Source organism: Heterocephalus glaber, unplaced genomic scaffold, assembly GCF_053883595.1.
Source record: "Heterocephalus glaber isolate CG9 unplaced genomic scaffold, H.glaber_assembly_v1.0 deba00001472, whole genome shotgun sequence".
NCBI lineage: Eukaryota > Metazoa > Chordata > Mammalia > Rodentia > Bathyergidae > Heterocephalus > Heterocephalus glaber.
Genome location: NW_028258315.1, coordinates 7,856,244 through 7,879,238, shown reverse-complemented (window position 1 = coordinate 7,879,238; position 22,995 = coordinate 7,856,244). Strand labels below are relative to the sequence as shown.

General features: G+C 52.6%; 1 protein-coding gene across 2 annotated transcripts in view; it reads left to right on the top strand.

The window, feature by feature from the left end:
- Positions 1 to 840: 840 nt before the first annotated feature.
- Positions 841 to 22,995, top strand: part of Txndc5 (thioredoxin domain containing 5) — a 37,594-nt gene continuing 15,439 nt past the window's right edge. For both annotated transcript variants that reach the window (XR_015439091.1, XM_087181166.1), the window contains exons 1-8: positions 841 to 1,141; positions 5,000 to 5,149; positions 10,787 to 10,892; positions 14,849 to 14,945; positions 17,179 to 17,294; positions 19,179 to 19,265; positions 19,859 to 20,008; positions 22,305 to 22,387. Coding sequence is in view for 1 of the 2 variants with exons in the window: in XM_087181166.1 (XP_087037292.1) it covers positions 864 to 1,141; positions 5,000 to 5,149; positions 10,787 to 10,892; positions 14,849 to 14,945; positions 17,179 to 17,294; positions 19,179 to 19,265; positions 19,859 to 20,008; positions 22,305 to 22,387 (1,067 nt within the window). In the remaining variant the exon portion in view is untranslated. The remainder of the gene's footprint in view (positions 1,142 to 4,999; positions 5,150 to 10,786; positions 10,893 to 14,848; positions 14,946 to 17,178; positions 17,295 to 19,178; positions 19,266 to 19,858; positions 20,009 to 22,304; positions 22,388 to 22,995) is intronic.

Below are 22,995 nucleotides of genomic sequence, written 5' to 3'. Positions count from 1 at the left end.
AGGCCAGGCTTAGAGCGGCGGTAAGAAGTAACAGTTGCCATAAGTGTGGTTGGCTTGAATTTTGAGGCGCAAAAGAGACGGAGCAAGGGGGAGATGCCTGTATTTCAAGCCGAAGTGGATGGAAGAACAGACTTTAGGGGGAAGGTGATGGGTTTGCTGTTGGCAAACCCCGCGTAAACATTTACACGAGGTTGAACCCCAGGCAGGAGGATAAAGACAGGTGATTCAGTGGGCGCTTCCCGGAGTGACTCACGCTAATTTAGCTTCAGATCCTGCGGCCAGGGCGGAAGCTTCGGCTACCATCTGCCCTAAGGTGTGTGCAGTTGTCAGGTCTGGGCCCCCGCCAGGGTGTCTCCAGCCACCCACAAGGCCAGGGTGCGTGGGAGGACAGCAGGCCAGCAGACAGCGCCTGGGGGAGGAGCCCCTCCGATTAAGGCCGCGTGGTCACTTGGAAAGCAGTTTAAAACTAGTTTGGGTCTGGCCAAGACCCTGACTCACACAGGTGCGAACCCACGCACTTCTGCGCTATTCCCCAAATTCTGCAGCCAGCAGCTCCCCAGGCTGGCCGGGCCTCGGTGGCCTGTGTACCCTCCCTCGTGTTCACGTCGCGGTGAGCCCCGCGGGAAGAACGGGAGCTGTCCGGGGAAGAGCTGGAGGCCAGCACCGAGGGCTGCTCCGGCTCGGGCACCCGCGCTCCTTCCGATCCGGTCCGGCGCTCTGGGCGCGCGGCGACGCAGGCGGGGACCCGGGGCGGGGCGGGGCCAGGCGCGAGGGCGGGGCGGGGCAGGGCGGGGCTTGGAAGCCGGAGGCGGCGCCGCGGAGGGGACCCGGGGCCGCGGCGAGAGCGCGCGCAGCCCGCCGCGATGCCCCCGCGCCCAGGACGCCTCCTCCCGCCGCTCGCCCAGCTGCCCGCGCTGGCCGCGCTCCTGCTGCTGCTCGGCCATGGCGGCGGCGCGCGCTGGGGCGCCCGGGCCCAGGAGCCCGCGGCGGACGGAGGCCCCGCGGACGGAGGCCCCGCGGCCGGCGGTGGGGACGGAGACGCGGACCCAGAGGACCCGCACGCCAAGCACCTGTACACGGCCGACATGTTCACGCACGGGATCCAGAGCGCGGCGCACTTCGTCATGTTCTTCGCGCCCTGGTAGCTGGCGCGGCGCGGGGCCCGGGAGGGGCTGCGGGCCGGGGCGTGGGGCGTGGGGCGTGGGGCGCTGGGCGCGGGGCAGGGGAGGCCCGGGCGGGGGCGTGGGCAGCGGGCCGGGCGCTCGCGGCTGACGTGGCGCTGGGCGGCCGAGTGCGGCGGGAGAAGGGCGGGCCGAGCGTGCGGGAGGAGCCCGCCCCGATCCCGCCCTCCCGACTCGGTCAGAGCGGGGGGCGCCGAGGGGTCCGGGCGCCCCCCACTCCCCGTGCGCGCCCGGCGCAGCTCTTGCCATGGCCGGGACCCGGGCTGCTTTCTTCCTGCTCGACCTTAGACGTGGGGCGGGTCACCTTCTCGGACTTAACTGGAAAAGGAGAACGCCCCGAGGTGTGGTTCCCGACTTCGTGCGTGGGAACGGGACCCGGGCGAGGGGGCTCCCGTGCTGCCGCTGGAAACCCGGAGGAGTGCAAATTCTGGGGCCCTACCGAGCTGTCTCGGCGGCCCACAGCCCCAGCCGACCTTGGTCACCTCTCCGCTCTCTCGGGTTCAGGTCACTTGGAACGAGTGAGATGGGAAAGTCCCCGATTGAAAGATCAGACCTTGTGTGGTTCTCTGGTTGGCTTCGAAGCTAACCCGAGACTCCGTCACCCTGGGAGTTACCCCAGGGTACAAGCTCAGGGGGCGTTGTCCTGCCGAGGCCTAGATGCCCAGGACCGGGAGTTTGGGGTGTGAGAAACGTGTTTTGCAGGATTTAGTATTTGCCCCCAGAGCTCAGGAGGGGCCCGCCCAGCAGAAAAAGGGGTGTGGGAAGGGCAGAGAAAAAAAATGGCTTGTTCAGAACTAACCTGTCTCTCAACCCCATAGTCGGGGTGTATTTCAGCTCCTTCAACTTTTTGGGGCCAGTCTGGCTCATAACTACGCTTTATTAACAATGTACGTGTGGAATACATTGTTGTGTTTCAGGCTCCTAAGAACCAACTGGCTTGAATTTTTAGAATTACCGCCGGTAGAGGAAATACTTTGTAGCATGAAACTATCAGCTGATGTTAATGTAGTTACTTTGAACCAGCAGTATTCTGGGAGTAACCAAGCCTGTTAAATACACTGCTGCACTTAATTGGGGCCAATTTCGTGGAATAAATCTGTGGGGTTTTTTTTTTTTTCTCTTTTTAAAAGAAAAACTGACATGTGGCCATAGTCCCCTGCAGTGCTAATGGAGTTTTAATTTTGGACTACCTGCAGCAAATATCAGCGAGTTGGTCCTGGACTGAGAGAGGCTGACCAGTGTGGGTACTAGGAGTTAAGTAAATGTTCTTTTCATTCAGTGTGGCTTTATGGACATTTAGGGGGACTCTCCCAATAAAGGAATTTAAGGTTTTACTTGCTTCTTACTCAGCTGCTGTGGATATTTAAATAGAGATCTGTAGATTTTCGTGATGGCCTTTGAAAGTTAGACTTTCAGGTGCTGTTTGGAGCTCAGAAGACCTCAGCCCACCCCTCCCCAGCTTCGTCTAGTTGAGAGGCTGTGGAATGTTGGAAGCCCACGTGTGATTTGGGCTCAAGGACATGATGTAATGAAAACATAGATCTGTATGCTTTTGCTCTGGCCTTGGCAGCTGTATGTTGTCCTGCCAAGTAGATTTTGTGCCAGCATCGGGTCACAGCTTCTCTATGGCGGTCCTGGGTCACACTGACCCTGATGGCAGTGAGATCAGTGCTGGGACTAGGTGGTTTTGCACTTTTCCTTGCTCTGTTAGGATCAGGCTAATGGAATGCAGCTGGTTGGTCCAGGGGTTCATGCTGTAGCTGCAAGGGCCCCAAACTAGGAGTTCCAACTAGATGGCACCTGTGGCTCTGTCACCACTGCTGGGGTGGGCACAAGGGAGGCACACCCAGTTAAGTGAGGGCCCAGGATGGACAGCTTTGGTTTACTGCCCGAGTGAATGTATTCTTTATCCTTGCTTTTAATCTGGTCTTGTGTTTTCACGAGAAACTTAAAAGGTTGCAAAGGAGTTGTAAAATTCTGCAGTGAGCGTGTCTGACCAAACTCTGGAGTGAGAACTGTCCAGGGAAGCCCTTTGGGACAGTGCCCAGGAGGACACCAGCCCACACCCGCTCAGCCAGGTTTTCTAGGGACAGATTGTAGTTGCTTTGGCTAAGCACTGACCAGGCTGGGTGTCAGATATGCTCTTTAGACAGCATGGTCATGCTGGATGTGGCAAGATGCTCGCACCATGAGGAAGAGCAGAACCGAGGAGCAAAAAGCTGTCTCATTGCAGGCGCCCTTCAGGGCTCTGTGGCGCTTGGCTCTTCTCCCGAGTAGCTTCTCCCCTGCCCCTCCCCCACCCTTCAAGCCACTCTGAATTCACAGACATTAAATCTGCAAATGCAGTTTCAGTTTGGTTTTTTTCATTCAGTGAAGAAATTGCCAAGCACTTAGTACATACCGAGTATGTGCTGGGTGCTGGGAATACAGTAGCAAAAAAGACAGCATTTGCCTTCCTGGCACTTGTCCTGTCTGCACTTAAACTAACACTGGGGTTTCCGCCACAGTGATCTCCAAGAGGGGATGATACTGTGTTTGAGGCTCTTATATGACAGGGTTCTCTTAGCCGGCCTGGAAAGTGATGGTTAGAGAAGACACTTTGCTCCAAGCAAACTTGTTCAGTGCTACTGAAGGTGCTTTGAGGTAATCTGTCAGAAAAGAGGCAAAGAGCTTTCACAGATTTTACTGAGAAATTATTTTGAAGAACTCACAGTTATCAGTGCTGGGTATTCTTGTGGGTGGACAGTTGGTTTTGTTTATTTTATTTATTTTTTTTGCTTTCCTAAAGCCTGACTTTATAAAGCAGCCCAGCATGGGGTTACCCTGTAGATATTCATACCATGCTTACTAGACACATGGGAAAACCCCAGACAACCCCTATGCCACCATGCTCTGTGATTGTGATTAAAGGTTAGGATACAGTTTCCAGTGTTGTCTGGTTCCGAATTCAAATTTGGCATCGCAAACAGCTGAGAGTGCAAGAGCTGATCAGGGCCGTGACTCAGTCGGCAGCAGGCCTAACACTGAGGAAAGACGCTGGTGGGTATGGCAGGAGCAGGCAGAAGCCATCATCCCAGCTAGCGTAGTAATTTAGTGATGGCTGAGTTAACGTTCGCATATAAGTAAGTTCATGCAGCCTTGTATGTAGTGCTTGGTTATATCAACCTGAGACGTTTCAGTGACCATAAACTCCTTCTTTCCAAGTTTACCTTTTTAGCTTCTCATTGGAAAAAATGCAGAGTTGATTTAATTTGGAGGCTGCCTTGCATTTGTGCATATGTGGTTAGATGGTAGAGGAGACCTGACTAATAAAGGAGCAGCTACCACGAGCAGCACTAAGGAGCTGCTGTGTGTGTGTGTGTGTGTGTGTGTGTGTGTGTGTGTGTGTGTCCAAAAGAGAAAGGAGATGGAGTCAGGGCCACACTCTTGGAGGAAGTGACACGTAGATACTCCTGCAGGCAGACGGAGGTAGCCGGGCAGGGTGTAGGGAGAAAGAACGAGTGGGAGAGAATGTGTTCAGAGCTGCAGGGCTGAGCCACACCCTGGCCCTCTGGAGACTGCAGATGCTGTAGCGGAGGCCTGAGGGACTGCAAGGCAAGGGCGGCCCGTGGCATGGAGGCCAGAGGAGGATGTGGAACACCATCAGGCTGGGTTTCTGTGCGACGCCGAGGACTGTGTGCACTTGTCCGGAGGGCTTGAAGCAGGGAACTGTGTGCTGTCCACCCGCTGCAGCACAAAGGCAGCCCAGCATCTGACGGGAAGGGCTTGACGCCCCGGCCCAGCACTGCTCAGTCTTGTGTCCTCTCCCCTCGCTCTAGGTGTGGACACTGCCAGCGGCTGCAGCCGACGTGGAATGACCTGGGAGACAAGTACAACAGCGTGGAAGATGCCAAGGTCTACGTGGCCAAAGTGGACTGCACGGCCGACTCAGACGTGTGCTCCGCGCAGGGTGTGAGAGGCTACCCCACGTAAGTGGAAGGCAGGGTCCCCACATCCGTGCGCTGGGCCCCTGCAGCCGAGGAAGTCCTCGCTGCCGGCCGTAAATTCCTGTGTAGGTCGGAGGGATTGGAGTGGGCAGTCCCGGGTGGTAGGGAGCAGTTCTATTTAATACTATTTTACATGCATTTCCCACCGTGTTTGAAAAAGGCCTTTAGGTCGTCAGGCTTGGCCTTGCCTGTGAGTGGAGGGTGTCAGGGACAGCAGTGAGGGACTCTGTGGAACGTCGCCAGTACGTTTCACACACTCGGCATGCATAGACTTTGCCCTTGGCTTGAGCTTTTGGTGACTTACTCTTCTGCGCCTCTCCTGGACGGTGTCCCATGCAGTCAGCACAGGGCTGCTTGTCAGGAAGGAGGACGAACAGAGCACATTAGCTCTGACAAGTGGCGCCACTTGCCCTGACAGCAGGGCAGGAGTGTTCTGGTGCTGAGGGGTGGTTCCAGCTTCACCCAGGCTCACACCCTGTTGCCCTGCTGTGGTTTGAGGAAGAACCCAGGGGCCGGTGTTCAGCCTTGGATCCCAGCATGCGGCCAGGCCCTGTTAGGAGGTTGCAGGATCCTTAAGGTGGAGTCTGGGGGGAGGTGGGGACACTGGGGACCCCTCCTCCTGTCTCCCCACCATGATGTGTGGCTTCACTGCAGCCCCAAAGGCAAGGGTTCCAGGCCACCCCCGGACTGAGACAGAACAAGCCTTCCTGTTCCCCAGCTGGTCATGTGAGCTCCCTGGGTGGGGCATCAGACCAAGGCACAGAGGATGAACCGACATTCTGTGGGCAGCTCTGAGACTCGGCCCTGGGCCCCAGGCTGGTTCTGCTGCACCTCCTTCCAGTGAGCGAACTGCTCAGCACAACATCTGTCCTCTGGAGAATGGTCCCATGGCTGGCAGGTCCCCTGGGTGAGAGTTGTGTCCAGGATGGTCACTGTGGCAGGGAATCAGGACCTTGGAAGACAGATCCCCCTGCCCACCTGGCAAGCACTGGTGGGAAAAGCTGTTTCTGTGGGGTGGGGGTCCCTGCAGCTCCCTAAATCCGAGTTACAGTTGAATGCAGTCAGTTCTGTGTGATTAGGTACTTAACTGAGGAGTACAGGGGAGTGTTGACTGCGTATAAAACCAGAACTGATCTTTAACTGTGAGAGGCTGCGTGGAGACTTGAAGGGAACCCTAGGCTTGAAGGGAATGCAGAAACCCTGCTGTTCATGTCCCCTGCAGCTCAGGCCCCATTGTTTCTCCTCCAGGGGGGACAGTGACAGGGTCACCCTGCCCTCCATCCGTACATGGAGGTAGCATGAGTGTAGACTTTGACTTCCCATAAAGGACCCTGGGACTCTTGGCGTCCACTGGCTCCTTGCTAAGTGCCAGAATTCAAACCTACATCATATCAGACCAACAGAGAGAAAGTGTCCTTACTGAAGAAATCCACTGCCCTGTGCTTCATAGTTCTGCTTTTAAAGTAGCTTCTGTTCCAATCAAGAGCATCCCAGAGAAGCAGCTGGGAGTAGTGGGAAGAGGAAGTGAAGGCTCCTGATCCTGCTGCTTCCAGGAGGCAGGGGCAGCAGAGAGGCGTTGGCTGTGACCTCAGTGGGGTTTGATGGTGCTGACTTCCTGTGGCCCACAAACAGGGCATGGGGAGGCTGAAACCGGAGCCGTCATTGGGCTGAGAAGGGCATGCATCACAGGGAGGTAGAGAGACAGAGAAGTTTAAAGAGCTCCATGTAGCCTCCGTCAGAGATGCTGTAGGCTGCAGCCTCAGGTTCTCCATCGATCCCATTTACACACTTAAAAAAGGCCCATGTTGGATCATGTGTCTTCATTTTTTTTTTTATTATTTTGGGTTTTTTTGAGACAGGGTCCAGGGTTGCCTTGAACTCACTGTGGAGCCAGGCTGGCCTCAAACTCATAGCAATCCTCCTGTCTCAGCCTCCCAAGTGCTGGGGCCACAAGTGTGCACCACCATGCCCAGCTCCATTTTTATTCGGAAGATCTGGTCCCACCCAAGTAAACCAGCCACTAATGTTGTGTTGTTATGAAAATCGCTCACACTATAGCAGAAATGGTCTGAGAGGGAATCCACGTGACCCCCACAGGCCTGCAGAAGTGCCGAGAACAGAATGCTAAAATTCATTCCTTTTAACTCAGTGCAGGAGGCAGGGTTGTGTCCGTGTAGTCATACTGAGGCGGTCATAGGTGGGTCCTCTGAGACAGTCGTTGCAAGGCCTGAAGCAATGGTGAATAGAAAAGCCCGAGCTCAGTGCATGTGAACCTTTACATCAGTCTCCCTGGCACATCAGGCTGGAGGAAAAGATTGCAGAGGGAGGGGTTTGGGCTCCCATAACCCCTGAAATAGACTATGCTCAAGAAAATGTTTGAAGAGCTTCCCACGGGGCCAGGAACAAGTCACTGCCTGGACAGGGGCTGGACAGAGGGGATATCATTGGTGTTCGTCTCCTTCAGCTGCTTTAACAAAGAGCCACACAGGTGGGTGGCTGAAAACAACACAAATGTACTGTCTCGCATCCTGCAGGCTGGAATTCCAAAATTAAGGTGTCAGCAGGGCCACACCAACTCTGAAACCCGCAGCAAATCCTCTCCTCTTCCTGGCTTCTGATGGGTGCTGCTCTCTGGGCTTCCTTGCTGTGCACATGCATCAGGCCCGCCCAGCTCCCTGTGGCCACGTGGCTTCTCCCTGTGCACACATGTGTGTCTCTGTCCAAATTTCCCCTTTGTATGAAGACCCTGTTTCTAACTAGAGTCACATTTTGAGGTTGTGAGTTAGAACTTCAGCTGTTCTGTTTTGAGAGAGACAATTCCATCCTGTTACCATAGATTGTGCAGATGTCCCTCATTTAACCATCTACCTGTTTAGCAGCTGTTCAGACCTAAACCCACAGCTCGGACTTAGGACCTGCGTGGGGGCTGATGGTGCAGGTGGAGTCTTCTGCAGTACAGTCCTGTAATTTTTGCTGATTGTGCTGTACAGTGCTGTAGCTTTGTATTCTGTTATACCTCACAGTACTGCAATAAGAGGTATGCAAATAAAAGCAAAGTCATCAAGGTGGAGTTTCCTTTGACTATGTCTTCCTTCTCAATATTAGAATGCACATACTATATGCAGTTCTTCATTTAGCGACCAGTTCATTTAACAACCAGGAATGAAACTTGGTCTTAAAAAGAGGAATGCCTGTAAGAAAACACTTCTCCCACTGTTTTCCAGAGTGATAACTAAGTGGAGATTTTTCTCCCCTGCAGCCTGCTTGAAAGAGAAACACATCACCAGGAGACACAAATGCCCACGTGGACATTTGGTAATAGGCCAACAGGAGCCTGTTCTTTGGCTTGTACCCTGTCCCGGTCGCCAGCACTCCCTTCCCCTCCATCGACAGTGAAAACTGAAGTCAGACACTCAGAACCACCTGGAAGGTCTGTAGCAGAAGCTCTAGCTCTCTCTGGCCTCTCTGAGCTTACTAAGGAAGAACTGAAGACTTAAGTAGGTTAGACTTGTAGTCTAAAAAGAGATTTCTTTTCATTTTGCTCACTGTGTGCCAAATCAGAAAAATCATAGGCCAGGTTCTTACCGTGTTTTAATAGGAACTGAGTGTGACAGCCCCCGGTCCTTTCTGATACCTTGAAGATCCATCTGCTCCCCACTCGGGAACCTTGCTGGGGAGGCACTCAGAGGAGAGCAGGGAGGTGGAGAAGCACAGCAGCAGCTTCCAGTCTCTGTGGCCATAGAATTCCTTGCCTGAGCTGCCTGCAGCCTGGGATGGGGTATGGTGGTGCTGCACTGATCATAATTGGTACAGCATACTTTGGTTGCTTATAATGTTGAACTTCATACATTTGTCATTGGAGGCAGAATGCACGGGCCAAATCTTGCTAGATTTGGCCTTTTTGTTGTGATTATAAAAGTGCAGATGGTCCTGGTTTAATGATAGTTAAACTTAGGATTTTTTTACTTTATCATGGGGCAGAAGCATCATCATACAACTGATCTGTTTATCACTTTCATACAGCTATTCAAAACATGAGATAATCAACACTTTACTATAAAATAGGCTTTGTAGTCGATGATTTTGCCCAACTGTAGGCTCTGACAGGCGTTCCAAGCATGTTTAAAGTAGGCTAGACTAAGCTACAGTGTTTTGGTGGGTGTATTAAATACATTTTCAACTTAGGATTGGTTTATTAGGGTGAGGAGCATCTTTATGAGCTACAGAAGAAGCTGGGCCTATACTCTTCTTGGGGGCACTTTAGGGACATCATCTAAGCCCTATGACATGACATTGGGTGCTCAATAAGGCCTTTATCCCTTTGACCTTTCAATGCTGATCTAGCCAGTGGACTGGTTTTCTTGTGTAGCTGTGAGACTATACAGCTTCATTTAAGGAGAGTCAGCTGATTCTGTATTTTCAGCATCGACTCAGTCCACATATGTGCCCCGGAAGTGTGAGGGTGTCTTGCACGAGCACACTTTGCAAGCAAACCCTAGCCCATGTTTTTTTTTTTTTGGTTTTTTTTTACAGTAGCCACATTTTTTCCTCATCCTTAATATCTCCTGTGAAGTTTCATCTAAAGCATGTTTTCCATTACCACCAGAGTGATCAGCAGCAAGTGCTAATCATCAGTCTCTAGCGATGCTTTGCTCACCACAAAGGGAACTGCTCCCACATTGTCTCTTCAGAGGACTACATATGTTAAAAAAAAAAGATCCCTTCTCCATAGGGAAATGAGGGAATAGACTGCACCAACCAGCGTCCTTCCTCTTGGAAACTTCTCAAAATATCTGGATATTCATATGTGGTGGTTAATCTTGATGTCAGCCTGCTTGGCTTGAGAGATCCCCAGGAGATTAATGAAGCACCTAGGGTGTTGGGTGAGTCATGGGCTCTGACCTTGGGGACTATATCTGGCCCCTACTTCCTTCCCCCGAAGCTCTTCCTGCTCTCTGCTTCCTGGCTGCCACACCTTGAGCAGCTTTCCACCCTCCGGACCTTCTGCCATGCCATTTCTGCCTCGGGGCCAGTCACCCATGCACTGATACCTCTGGAACTGTGAGCCAAAGTAAACCTCTCCTCCTTTCAGTTTCAGGTGTCAGGTATTTTGTCCCAGCAACAGAAAGGTGACCAACACATCATGCTTTGCAAGTGTCTAGTACCTTCCAAGGCCATCTGGGAATAATATATTGCAAAACCAATGTGTTACTACTACAGCTCTAATTTAGTTACCCAACAAGAACAGTAGGTACCAAATACCTACCTAGCTTGGGAGGATAATGCATACCTCACAGGGAGAAGCCTGAGATTCTGCACAGGAGCACGGAATGCTGTCTTGTGGCTGCAAGTTTTCACTTGAGTTTCATTTTCCATTTACCCTCAGAAACTTCTGAACGCTTAGCATTTGTGCATACACTGCCTCCTGGAGCAGTACTTCTGTTTCCCTTCAGAATGATCAGAGAGGGGCAGAGAGGGCCCAGCTGCAGCCCCTGACCAGCTCATTTTCCACTTGATTTCCTAAACGAGTCTGCTCCCTGATGCAACGATACTCTCCACTCAAGAGCGGTTTGGAAAGCTTTAAACTTGTGCTCTGCCTAATCCTTTGTTGTTCTGCAGCCTGAAGTTTTTTAAGCCTGGCCAAGAAGCAGTGAAGTACCAGGGTCCTCGGGACTTCCAGACGCTGGAAAACTGGATGCTGCAGACGCTGAACGAGGAGCCAGCTGTGAGTGCCCCCTTCCCTCCCTCCCTGCCTACATTTTGGGGGAGTCCAGCTGGGCGGAGGCCAGATGAAGTACATAAATCAAGGCGATTATTTTAAAGTGACTCTTTATTTTTTAGTATTCATTGATGTATAAGTAAAGGAAGTATCCAGCTGTGCACAGAAGTAGAGCAGCATCTGGTGGCTCACAGCCCCAGCAGTGGTCCCCACTCACCAAGCCCGTCTCCCCGGCCTCCTCGGGGTCATGCGCAGTGTTTCAGTTTGTGGTCTCACAGATGAGCCGTTTTTACTCTTCAGCATAGCCGTTCTGTCGCTCCCATGAAGACAATGAAGAACGATTCCTCAGCATCGGGGTTGGCTTGTGGCCACCTGTGGTTGGGGCCAGGCAATGCCAGAGTACCCTGTCCAGGCCAGCCTGGCACTTCTGCCCTATTCTCCCCAGGACCTTTGCCCATCACCCCCCCCCCCGCCCCGTACCCCACTATGCCTGCTCCCCTGGCTTTATCCAATGCAAAGGCCCCCAAGGCTTCACTGACAATATAATGTAGCACCATCCTAGGTGTTCCTGCTGTGTCTGCAGCTCCCTGTGTGAGGGGGATATCAGGAAATGGGGGGGCCCCTGTAAGAATATGGCTAGGAAAGACGTAGACTCCTCCGTCTGCCTAGCTGACGCTGAAGTCTTCATTTTATAAACCGGTGATCATAATCATCATCATTTTGTGGTGCTGGTGGTGGATGCTGGGAGCTCTGCTCCCTGAGGCTGGGCTGAACTTTGATGGCTCTGCTGTGGTGTCAGTAGGACTGGAAAAGGGCCAGCGTTCCCTGCTGCCCATGCTTGGTGAAATGGAAAGAGCACAGGAGTCCCTGGGTGTAATTCAGTGTCAGTGCCTAAGGCTGCTTTATTGTGTCGGGTAGGCGTCCTCGGGTCAGAAGGTAGTGTGTGGCCCCCACAATCCCAGCAGTTGCGTTACAGCCCTGCCGTCTGTTGGCATCTCCTCCAGGGTGTATGGTTCGTCGCCTCTGTCTGTTCTCTATAATAGATAGCAGAGCTGGTGGGAAACTCCGCACCACTATACCTCATGTTTAACACTAACCGCGAGGTGGAGTACTGTGGTGCGTGCTGAACAGCCATTGGCCACAGATTATCTAATTGTAGGACACAGGGAAAACCACAAGCCTCTCTGAGAGGAAATTTGCATTTGTCATGGCAGGAAAGCTGGGTGAGCAGTTCTAACTTTCATAGAGATTTAGCTTCACATTGCCTCCTTTGTGAAAATATTCTCTTTTGAAGGGGGCAGGTATTGGATGTAAGGGGAACAGCTTTAGAGTCAGTAGCCTCAAAAAAAAAAAAAAGGCTTTTAAAATGAACCTTGTACCAGAAACCCTGGCTTTATGATGGGTTTATGCAGCAGCCAGTGTGAGAACGGTGGGAAGAGTTCCTCTGGGAAGGACGCCGTCTCGTGGCTGGGTCCCCCTTGGGGACGTGGCAGCCTTGTGTTCGGGCGATGTGGCACCGACGTGTGAGGGTGCCTCCCAGCTGCTCAGCGAGGGAGAGGCCTGGCCATGAGGCATCTGCCCAGGGGCCGCAGCCACCCACGCTCCATGTTTTGGTCTCTAAGCAACAGGGATCTCAGGTAATTGCGGGAGATGATGATGGTGACAATGTGCCTTGCGATGGCAAAGCCGGAACGTGCAGGTGTATATAGGTGGAGTCACCCTTATCCCCATGCTTGGCTCAGAGGCTTCAGATTGTTTGGATTTTGGAATATTTGCAGACACATAATGTGATATCCTGAGGGTGAGGCCTACATCTGAATAAGACATTCACTCATTGTGGTGCTAACTTCCGGGCAAAGCCTGAAGGTGGCTTCTGTAGTGTCCTTAGGGTGCCTGTTCTTGGAGCTCACTCACCCTGTAACAGGTGCGGGGATTTTGCCGTCGTGCTGGGTCAGAAGGTTTCAGGCTTTGGAGCATTGGATCTTGGATTAGGGATGCTCAAGTTGCACTACAAACCAGAAATTCTTTAAAATTTGAATTTAATTTTTTAAGGGAAGACTTTTTTAAAAGATTTTCATCTGCATTTTTACCTAAGTAACTAAATATATACATTTTATATTCATACAGAATAAGTTTAGAATTTTCCCCTTAGGGTTATGGTAATACAGAAAGAAACTCAAACATAAGAAAATCTGTTTTTTACATTCCACCCCAGTTTTTATATTTGTATTTGCTTTTGTAAAGTTAAATACTCATGTAAGTGCTTTCCTTAGTGACTTTATACAGTCTGTAGTTTCAGTGTTGATTTTATTTTGTGTTACCATATGATGGATTTACAATTCTATGTTTCTTCTCTCTGTGGACATTTAATTCAGTCATCGGAAATGTTGTATGGAACGTTTATCTTTGTAAAGAATTTTCTTTTTTAGTACCAGGGATCAAACTCAGGTCCTTGCGCTTTGTAAAGAATTTTCTTTAAGCGAGGTTTTTTTAGAGTATATTCCCAGACCTAAAATTGCAAAGCCAAAAAAAGACCAGTTTCACGAGCGCTCCCAGACCACTTCCTGAGGAGGCAGCGGCCCCTGCTCTCCCCACTTCTGTCGCGCTGTGGCGTTCAGGCAGGTGGGGTTGCTCTGGTGCGTGTGAAAGAGCACTCAGTGCCACACAGGAACATTTCGCTACCAAGAGCCCTCTGCGTGTCTCGGGAAGGGTGACAAATGGTGTCTCCACTCACCTTCCTGGGACTCGCCGCCTGTTCACCGCCCCATCCTTCACCTGGTCCTGCTCTTTGTGGTACTTAGCACTTTGGAAGCCCGGACAAGCTAGGGGCAGAAAGGAGAACTTTACTTGCTTTGCAATTACAACTCTGCACGACTTTGGGCCGTCAGCACTTTTAACAACTTACCCAGGATGCTCTCTTTCATAGGAACATGAACTGTTAGGTAAGAACTGAGTTGTATACACCAGGTATCTACGGCAAAACAGGGATTCAGTGATCTTTTCTTCAGATTACTTTGGTTGGAAGCCAGAGATATTCCTGGCCTCAAAAACTGAGAAATTTAGAATCGCCTAGCAGTCTAGGAACTATTTGTGCACATTGGTGTCCCCTCAGGAATGGCTGTCCCCCTTAATCCGGCTTTCTGCTTTCTGTGGTTTCAGTTACCCAAGGTCAGAAATATGACCTGGAAAATTATAGAAATAAGCAATTTATGAGCTTTAAATAACTTTGTATTAGTTTGTTGTTATGATGGCTCTGTTTTATTATTTCTGTTAATCTCTGACTAGCCTAATTTATAAAATAGACCTTATCACAGTTGTACAGGGAAGTTGAGTAGTATGTGCACAGGTGGTGAGCAGCGCGGGGTCTGCAGAAGCAGGTTTTAAAAAGCCATCCTTGCCCTTTGTGTTTTCTGTCCCACACCTAGTGGTGTGCCTTGTATTCTTCCGGTGAAGCCTGCCCTGTGCTTTTCTGTCTGCTGCCTTCTCTTCTCTAGATTTGCCCCTCGTCACCTACTCTTCTCTTCAACAGTGGTTGTCTTCCCTCCCTGTGTGGTTTTCCTGCCACTGTGGGAATTAAGGAAAGCAGGCCCTCCTGCTCCCTGTGTCCGTCCTGCTTCCTTTGTGTCTGTAGGTCCTAACCCTCCTGCATCGGCCCATCGGGAAGCTTCCTGTGTAACCTGTGAAATCTCACAGCAAAGGACTGCGTTTGGGCTGGGACTGTCCTTAGCTTCTCTGTTTGGGAGTAGGGTGGGACAGCTGTCACTGGCTACCCTGGAGCTTTGCTCCCAGGCTGGCGAGGGCCTTGCTGGTGAAGCGCCTGACACAGGCGCTCCTGCCCCGGCCCCACTCAGCATGGCAGCTCCGCACAGGGTCAAGTGAGGCCAGCAGGTGGGGCGGCACCTCGGGAGGGTCAGTACCCCGTGTGTGCACAGACTGACTGCTGCTCTGTTTCTTCCTGTCAGACTCCACAGCCAGAGGCAGCACCACCCAGAGCCCCCGAGCCCAAGCAGGGCCTCTATGAGCTCTCGGCCAGCAACTTTGAGCTGCACGTCACACAGGGTAAGGTGGAGTGCCTGGTGAGCACGGGCGGGGCCCTGCTTCACGGAGCTGCGGCTCAGGGCGCAGCGCCCCTCTTCAGGCCTGTCAGGACTGCTCTCAGACTCAGCGTTCCTTTCGTCTCTGCCCTAAAGCATATCAGGCCCAGTGCCAAGCTGAGGCTTCAGGTTGGAAGGCCACTGCTCACAAACAGGAATCCGAGAAGTTTTCCTGTCCTAGCTGGGATAGGAAAGTGTTTATGTTGATACTGGTCATGCTTATTGACCTCGGGCACACACAAATAGTTCTGCCTGTTTAAACAGAAACCTAGATATTCTTCACACTTAAAATATCTTTCCATACCGCATCTCATAGTTTGGAAGTGGCCTCCTAAATGCTTGCTTGGCTGCATTCTCCGTGTGAACAACACTCAGGTCTCTGTTCACACATGGATGCGTTTCTGTGTTTAGAAAAGTTGGCCCAGCTGCGAGTGGCCAGAAAGCAAACCCAGCTTCCTTGCTGGCTCGCATTGTCCAGCGCTGCCATGGAGAGAAATCCTCCCGAAGCTGGGCAGAAAACAGTGTGAGAAAGGGCTCCGAATCGCATGCGGCCTTGTAACTATGCTGCTGGGAGTCGACCTCCTGTCCCCTCACTCAGTGTCTGAAATAACGTAGCAGGATGCTTCAGCCGTGCTTATTTAATACGCACCAGGCAGCCGTGGGATCTCGGCGTGCTCTCCTGTAGAAGATTCGCCTCGGGTTCGGGCTGACTTGAGCTCTGCGCAGGGCGCAGTACCCACCGGCCCAGTTACAGTTGGTGCCCCACAGGTGCAGCCCAGCCTACCCCCCCCCCCGAGTCCATGCTGCTGCTTCCAGCAGCGTCCTGTAGAGGGACACGGACCTTCCGGCCCAAGCTGGTTTCCCGCTGGCACCCTGCTGGGGCCTCTGGAGACCCCGCGCCACCCTGCACCAGGGCAGGTCGGTAGTGACCCGCTGTCCGCGCGCACTGGGGTTCAGCCTCGCAGATCAGGTGCCGGGTTTAGAAGCAGTGTTTCCCTGTTAGTCTCAGGGGCATCTCTGCAGCCAGCATGGCGTGGGGCCCTTCTGCCGGGAGCCAGGCCACATCCCACTTGCCCCTGACCGAAGCCTGCACTCAGATGTAGACCACAGTGTCCAGATAATGTTGTGAGGGTGTGATTTCTTCTTTTCACCTGTCCAAGAGGATGATGCTGTTTTTTAAACCTGTTGTGCAGCAGAACAGAACATACAGAAGGCAGGCGCAGGCTTGGTGGAGTGTACAGCTACCTTGGGACCAGTGCCCAGCCTGGGAAGCCGCACGCCCTGCCCACGTCCCAGTGCGTGCGTGCATCCTCCCCTCAGCCCAGGCAGCCTCCTGACTCCTGTGAGAGCTGCTTCTTGCCTTTGTGCCTCACGGGCGCACGCCCAAGCACAGAGTTTGGTCTGCTCACTTTCATATACAGCTGGTTGTGACTCACCACAGCCCGCTTGGATTTTTGACTATGTCATGCGGATATTCAGTGCCTTTTCGGCTCGTAGCAGGTTTAGCAGGACTTAGTGCCGGCCCAGGCACTGTTTCCACCTCTGAGGGCCTCTCAGCTGCCAGCCCCACAGCGTCTCTTTCTTTCCTGCCCTCTATTTGCAGAACACAGTTTGTTCCGAACTGTCTGGACTTTGCTGATTGGATTCCCACAGGGGTTTCTGCATTTCCCGTTTCTCTATTCCTGTCAGCCAGGGGTCCGATCTAGGGGTGTGGCCTCAGCTTGATGTTCTTTGGGGGCACAGGAAGACCTGGCTGCTCGTGGCAGTGTCCGATGTCTGTTTACCCTGGGCGTGGCCTTCATTCACAGCAGCCTCTCACTGCTGTCCAGTGCTGACTCCTGACTCCAGCGCGGGCAAGTCACCGTGGTGTATCCCTTAGTCAGTGTCACAGTTCACAGGAAGGACAGGGTGTACACCCCATTTTCCCCCTTTACTGCCAGTCCTCCATGCATGGGTGGTTCCCTACTCTCCTCCAGAGGTGGTACATGTGGTTTTGCTTTGAGCCGTGCTGAGGATTCTTGCACTTTGTACATGTGATAGAAAGTCACTGTGCGATTTTTGAGGGGTTCAGACCGAACTGAGGTTTGCCGAGCCAGAGAACAAAGGTCTGGTTCTTCATGCAGTTTGACCCCCAGGTGGGTCTAACCTAAGTTAAGTGCCTCTCTCCCCTCCCTCCTCTGCCTTGGGATCCTCTACAGGCGACCACTTTATCAAGTTCTTCGCTCCGTGGTGTGGTCATTGCAAAGCTCTGGCCCCGACCTGGGAGCAGCTGGCTCTGGGCCTTGAACATTCGGAAACTGTCAAGATTGGCAAGGTAAGTGAGAGCCATTATTAAACTGGAAATAGACTGCATCGGGCCGGATTAATTAGCAACATGGTCTATTATTCATTCCATGTGCAGAGTCACAAGCTTGATTCATTAATTCCATTTAGTGTGCCACTTGATAATTCATTTCACCTTCACAGATGGCAGCCCAGTGTCGAGTTTGCTGGCTTTTCCACAGCCCAGACAAATTATGGCCCTGGCTGCTTTGTTTATTTGGAAGAGATGGCCAATTCTGAATTGGCAGCCCGAGCCCTCCTGTGAGGTACAGGTGGATTGTGTAGACCACTCCCTGCGCGTCTGTGGGTCCCCCGGGGGCTCCCTGAGGCCCTCAGCTGTGCACTCACGCAAGCTCACAGAAGAGCCTCGCTCACAGTGAGCCTGGTTTGCCCTGCGGCCCGGGGACTGCCCCGTGACATGACGTGACGTGACGTGGAGGAGCCATGTCCCGTGCTGTCTGTGTACCCGGATTTTCTGAAGCTCTCCACTGTAGCTCCTGGGCCATCGGGCACTGTTCCTCTCATCACCCTCTGGCACCCCCCAGACACCCTGCATGGATTTCCCTTTTAAAAATTTCATTTTTCCTACTTGGCCGTGGGGCTCATCTACGTATAGAAGTAGCGCCGCAGGTTTGGGTATGACAGTTAAGAGGGTGATCTGCATAGGACAGGGCGATGGTCCAAAGCAGAATTTTGGGGTCTGATAGACCTGAGTGGCCAACCTTGGGTGAAACTTCTCTGTACCCCTCTCCCTTTGCAAAACAGACAAGATATGCTGAGTACGGTTGTGAAGTTGAAAATACCTTGGTGTGAAGCAAATGCTTAGTAAATGGTAATCATTGTGAAATAGCTTTCATTTCTGCCCGTTCCTTTCAGTCATGTGTTCTGATCGTGTGTTGTGATTGTGACTGTATTTCCTGAACATTCCCTGGAAGTGGTTATAGTCTTCTGTCTCGCCCCATTCCTTGTACCTTTACTCAGTTATTTCGTGAGCTTTTAGGGGAGGTCATTTGCACTTGGTGTCAGCCCAGGCCTGAGTGGCAGGCTGGCCCACAGCGACCCTCGGGCATGCTGGTCCCCTCCAGCGACCTTGGGTCGGGGCCCCTGTGCGTTCCCTTAACCCTCCCACTGCTCTTCCACTGCAGTCTTAGGGCTGAAAGTGTTGACCTTATTTTGTTGACACAGTGTAAAACAACTTAGTCTTGCTCAGCCCATTTTAGGGCCAACAGAAAATCAAAAGGAAAGAAGTGATTTAGAGCAAAATGTTTCCTGAGAATGTGGGGCAAAATTTTTGAAAGATTTAAATAAAGCTCGAAGAGCTGTGATCATTGGTAAACTAAATGTATAGAATTAAGAACAGAATAATCTCAGCTGGACATTTTTACAGTGTTTTTTGTGGTGCCATTGTTGGAATCCAGGACCCCCCCGCATGCTAAGCACATGCTCTGTCCCCACGCCACATTCCCGTCCCATCCCTGTAGATTTTGAGACTGCATAAGTGCGACATGAGAGCGAGTTTCCAAGCGGGCACTGTGACCCAGCAAAGGGTCCTGCTCATAGCAGATCGGCTGTAGCCCCTTCCGGGTGTCAGGGGAGGTTTGCTGATGTGAGCTGCTGCCCTGCTCAACTTCCAGCTCCTAAGAACTGGCATTTTCAACTGAATTAAAATAAATCTTGTTACCCTGTTCCTTAGCTCAGGTGTATTTTGGGATAGCTTCTAGGAAGTCTCTCCAAAAACTGCAACTTGCTGGCACAGCTGCTATGGAATGTGGAATTTTAAAAAGCCTTCTGTCTTTAAGTACAAGGCACCTGAAAGTCCCTTCAGCACAAGGCCATGAGGAAGCTGACCGGGAGCTTTACTGCGCTTTGTTTTCAGGTGGATTGTACGCAGCACTATGGACTCTGCTCAGAACACCAGGTCCGAGGCTACCCCACCCTGCTCTGGTTCCGAGATGGCAAGAAGGTGCGTCTTCAGTTCTTGCAGCCACAGAGGGCAGAGCTCCTGAGTGTGTGATGGGCGTTGCATTCCAGAGGACACTGTCAATGGCTTTGGGGCCCTGGCTTGGAGAAACGCATACCACGGAACAGACCTCTTGTTCTCTAATTGATAAGATCTGGGTAGTTGAGAAAAAGGACTACTTGTTCTGCTGTTTTGAAACATTCCGGTGGCTCAGATTATTGTGACTCAGCGGGCTACCCAGGCTCGAGGTCCCTGCCCTGGTCACTAACAGGCCTTGCAGAGCCTGGAGTGGGGACAATGCCTGGCTCAGTCCCTCCTCTGCCAGGGCCTGGTGGGCAGGCAGCCTCTGGGTCCCATCAGCTCGATGGCACACTGGCCGCCTCCAGTCCAGACTCCACAGGGCAGGAGCTGCACCTTCTCCCCCGAGCGCTAAGACAGGTTTATGATCTCTCCTTGGCCAATTAGGTGGGGTGGGAGCCATCCCCCAGTATGACAAGCCACTTCCAAGGACCTGGTGGGGGGTCAGGGAGGCTACGGTCAGAGCACTGTGACAGGAGCCAACTCAGCAGCGTCCCCATGGGCCATGTCTCCGACAGGTGGATCAGTACAAGGGAAAGCGGGACCTGGAGTCACTGAGAGACTACGTGGTGTCACAGCTGCAAGGTCCAGATCTGGAGGCAGGAGCCCCCGAGACTGTGGAACCCTCAGAGGCCCCAGTGCTGGCCGCGGAGCCCATGGGGCACAAGGTGAGTGCCCATTGCTTGGGTCAGGATGGGCGGGGGGGGGCCTTCTCAAACAGCGGCAGTGGCCCCAACACAGACCTGTTTGTTCATCTTTGATGCGCTCCATAGGAGCTTGTAGATTCGATAGAAGTGAGATGGATCCTGAGAGTAGCTGATGTTAGAAAGTCTCTCGAGAGCCTTCCTGTCCCATGCTGTGTGAGCAGGGTGTTTGCTGAGAAGTCTTGGCTGCTGCCCCTGGGCCCATTTCTTTTCACTTCCGGAAGTTGCCTAGGCCTCAGAGAGATCTGCAGCAGGGAGGGGTGTGCGGCGCTGAGAGGATATGGCCGCCCTGATGTGCCAAGGTGTGGTCTTCATTCACTGAGGTTGCGGCAGGGTTTAGATGTCTTTGTTCTGTGCCCCTTGAGCGTCTTTTAGGTTTCAGGCACCATCCTAGGCCAGGGCCTGGGTCTGTGGGGGCAAAGGGGACAACTCACAGGAGCCCGAGTCACGGGGCCTTGGTGAGCGAGTATGCAGGGTGCTCACCCTGGGATGCAGGACTCGGGAGCTGCCAGGGGGAGGCACAGAGGCCAGATGTGACCGTGTGAACTAGCTGTGGGTTTAGGGTGCACGCAGGCCGAGGGGTGCCATGTGGGGAGCCACAGCTGCAGAGCGGTGACTCGGTCGGCCGGCTGAGGCTCGTGAGCTACATCCTGAGTCCACTGGGAGCCCCTGGAAGTTTGGAGCAGATGTGAATGTAGAAGGATGAGCCGCCACTGCAGGTGTAGAAGAGACAAGGAGCTGGATGGACCTGAAAGACAGGGAGCCCCCAAACTGAGGATGTGACAGCGGCCGCAGAGGAGAGCGTGAAGTCCGGCTGTGGCACCCACAGCTCCCAGGAGGAGCAGGAAGGCGGAGTCCGGCACTGTTCAGACCCCGCTCAGATCCATTCGAGGCCGGGGGACGTGCAGCCCGGGCACAGGGAAGGACCAGAGCAGGAGGGGCAGATGTGTGCTTGGAGGAGCAGCAAGGTGATGACCAGCGAGGACTGCTGCTCCCCACGTTTCCAGGGCAGAGTTCAGCTGGCCCTCTGAGCCCAAAGTGTAACCAGCCACAGAAACTGTCTGCACACACGCAGCCTTTTCTTGTCATTCCCTGAAGAAGTTCGGGTGTAGCATTGACAGTGTACTAGGTGTTACAAGTCAGCTGGCGATGATTTAGTGTCCTGCTGAGTGTTCCTATATTTGGTCAAATACTGTGCCACCTTCCATCTAAGGGACCCGAGCATCCGTGGGGTTTGGGATACTTGGTGTGTGGGGGGCTCCTCTGGACACCTCCACTTCTGCTGCTGCTTCAGTGCCCCCATTACTTGCTATGCTCTTACCAGGGACAGTGGGGTCCTCAGGTCCCTCCACACACATGAGAGAACGTGACTCCCCAGAACTGTCCCTCTCCAGGAACCCCTGCTTGTTTGTGATTAGAAAAACCACAGAGCTACCTGCCCCCTTGGATGGGCTGTTATGGGTTAGGGGTGGCCTGGGCATTAGTGCAGATCTGAGGGTGTGGTGGAAACAAACGATTGATGTGTATTTGTCGTGACTTTGTCTATTAAGAGGAACATGTGTGCCACGGAGCTATAAAGACCATCCCAAATTGACCATAATTACACGCTATGGAGGCCTTCACCACGGAACTGTTTACAAGAAGTTTCCACCACTGAGTGGGCCTTGCAGTGAGCGTCGAGGTGTTTCTAGACATAAGGACGGTAGTGTTCTGAGATGGCCCTGCCTGGCCTCAGACTCCCTGTCGCACGGGGCCACATGGTAAACAGCCACCCTCTGGAAACACAGACGGAACCCTGCAAAGAACTGTCAGCCTGGGATTGTGTCAGAGCTGACCGCATGGTGGCTTTCCCCGGAAACTCTCTAGCCAGAGCTTGGATGAGTGTTTTGCACAATTACTTTGCACATAAAATGGAAAGCGGCTTGTTCTATGTAAAACACGTACCACTGCCTGTGCTGTCCTAACTAGGCTCGTTCTGTTGCCCAGAGAAGGTGAATGCTCACAGCTGCCTGGCGGGGAGAGGAAAGTGGTCAGTGTGGAAAGCAGCCCGGGGCAGGCAGGTCAGGCGCATGCTGCCCCTGGGCCTCTGGGGCTGACAGGAGCAGGCAGGGCTGGGTGTCTTCGCGTTTTTGGCCTGTGCACTGACTGTCCTGCCCCTTGGGCTGGGCCATCATCTCTGCTGTGTGTGGCTCGGGAGCTTGCAGAACAGCACTTTTTAAAGACTGAGACATTTGAGCTGTGGCTTGCTTCTGTCCTGCAGAGCACTGTGTTGGCGCTCACTGAAGAGAACTTCGACAACACCATTGCAGAAGGAATAACCTTTGTCAAGTTCTATGCCCCGTGGTAAGTGGTTACTTCAGTAGAAGCTACATTGTTCCAGTGCGCTTAAGTCCCAGCACATTTTCCAGCTCACAACCAACCTCACAGACTTACGTCAGCAGGTGCCACGCTCGCTCACTCAGCAGATGAGGAAATGCTGGCATCAGAGCCCTGTATTCAGACAGGGTCCCGTTCCATGGCACTGGGAATTATTTAGAGAATGAGAGTAATTTAAAGCTCCATCTACTTTGGAGGAAACAGAAATGGGGTGGATTATGATGTCCTTACAAAACTTAAGTTTTATGGCATCTGGGTACTTTTCCAAATAGATTTTCATTAAGTAATAAACATGATGTAGCTCAGCTCCTGGGTTCCTCTGGAATAATGTTACAGAGAAACCCAGTAGAACTCGGCTTTCTGTTAGATGCTGAATATGTGACCCAGTTACCTGACCCTTCCTGCCACTTAGTCCTTGGGAACAAGGACATGGAGTGAGCTCACTTGAGACCGTCGATCTGAGGAGGTGGCAAGCTGGCAGGTTCTGAGGCTTGCTGTGAACTACAAGCAGTGATCAGAAGTTACGGTGAATGTCCACACTTCGAAGAAAGATGCATTGCCACTGACCCCCGTTA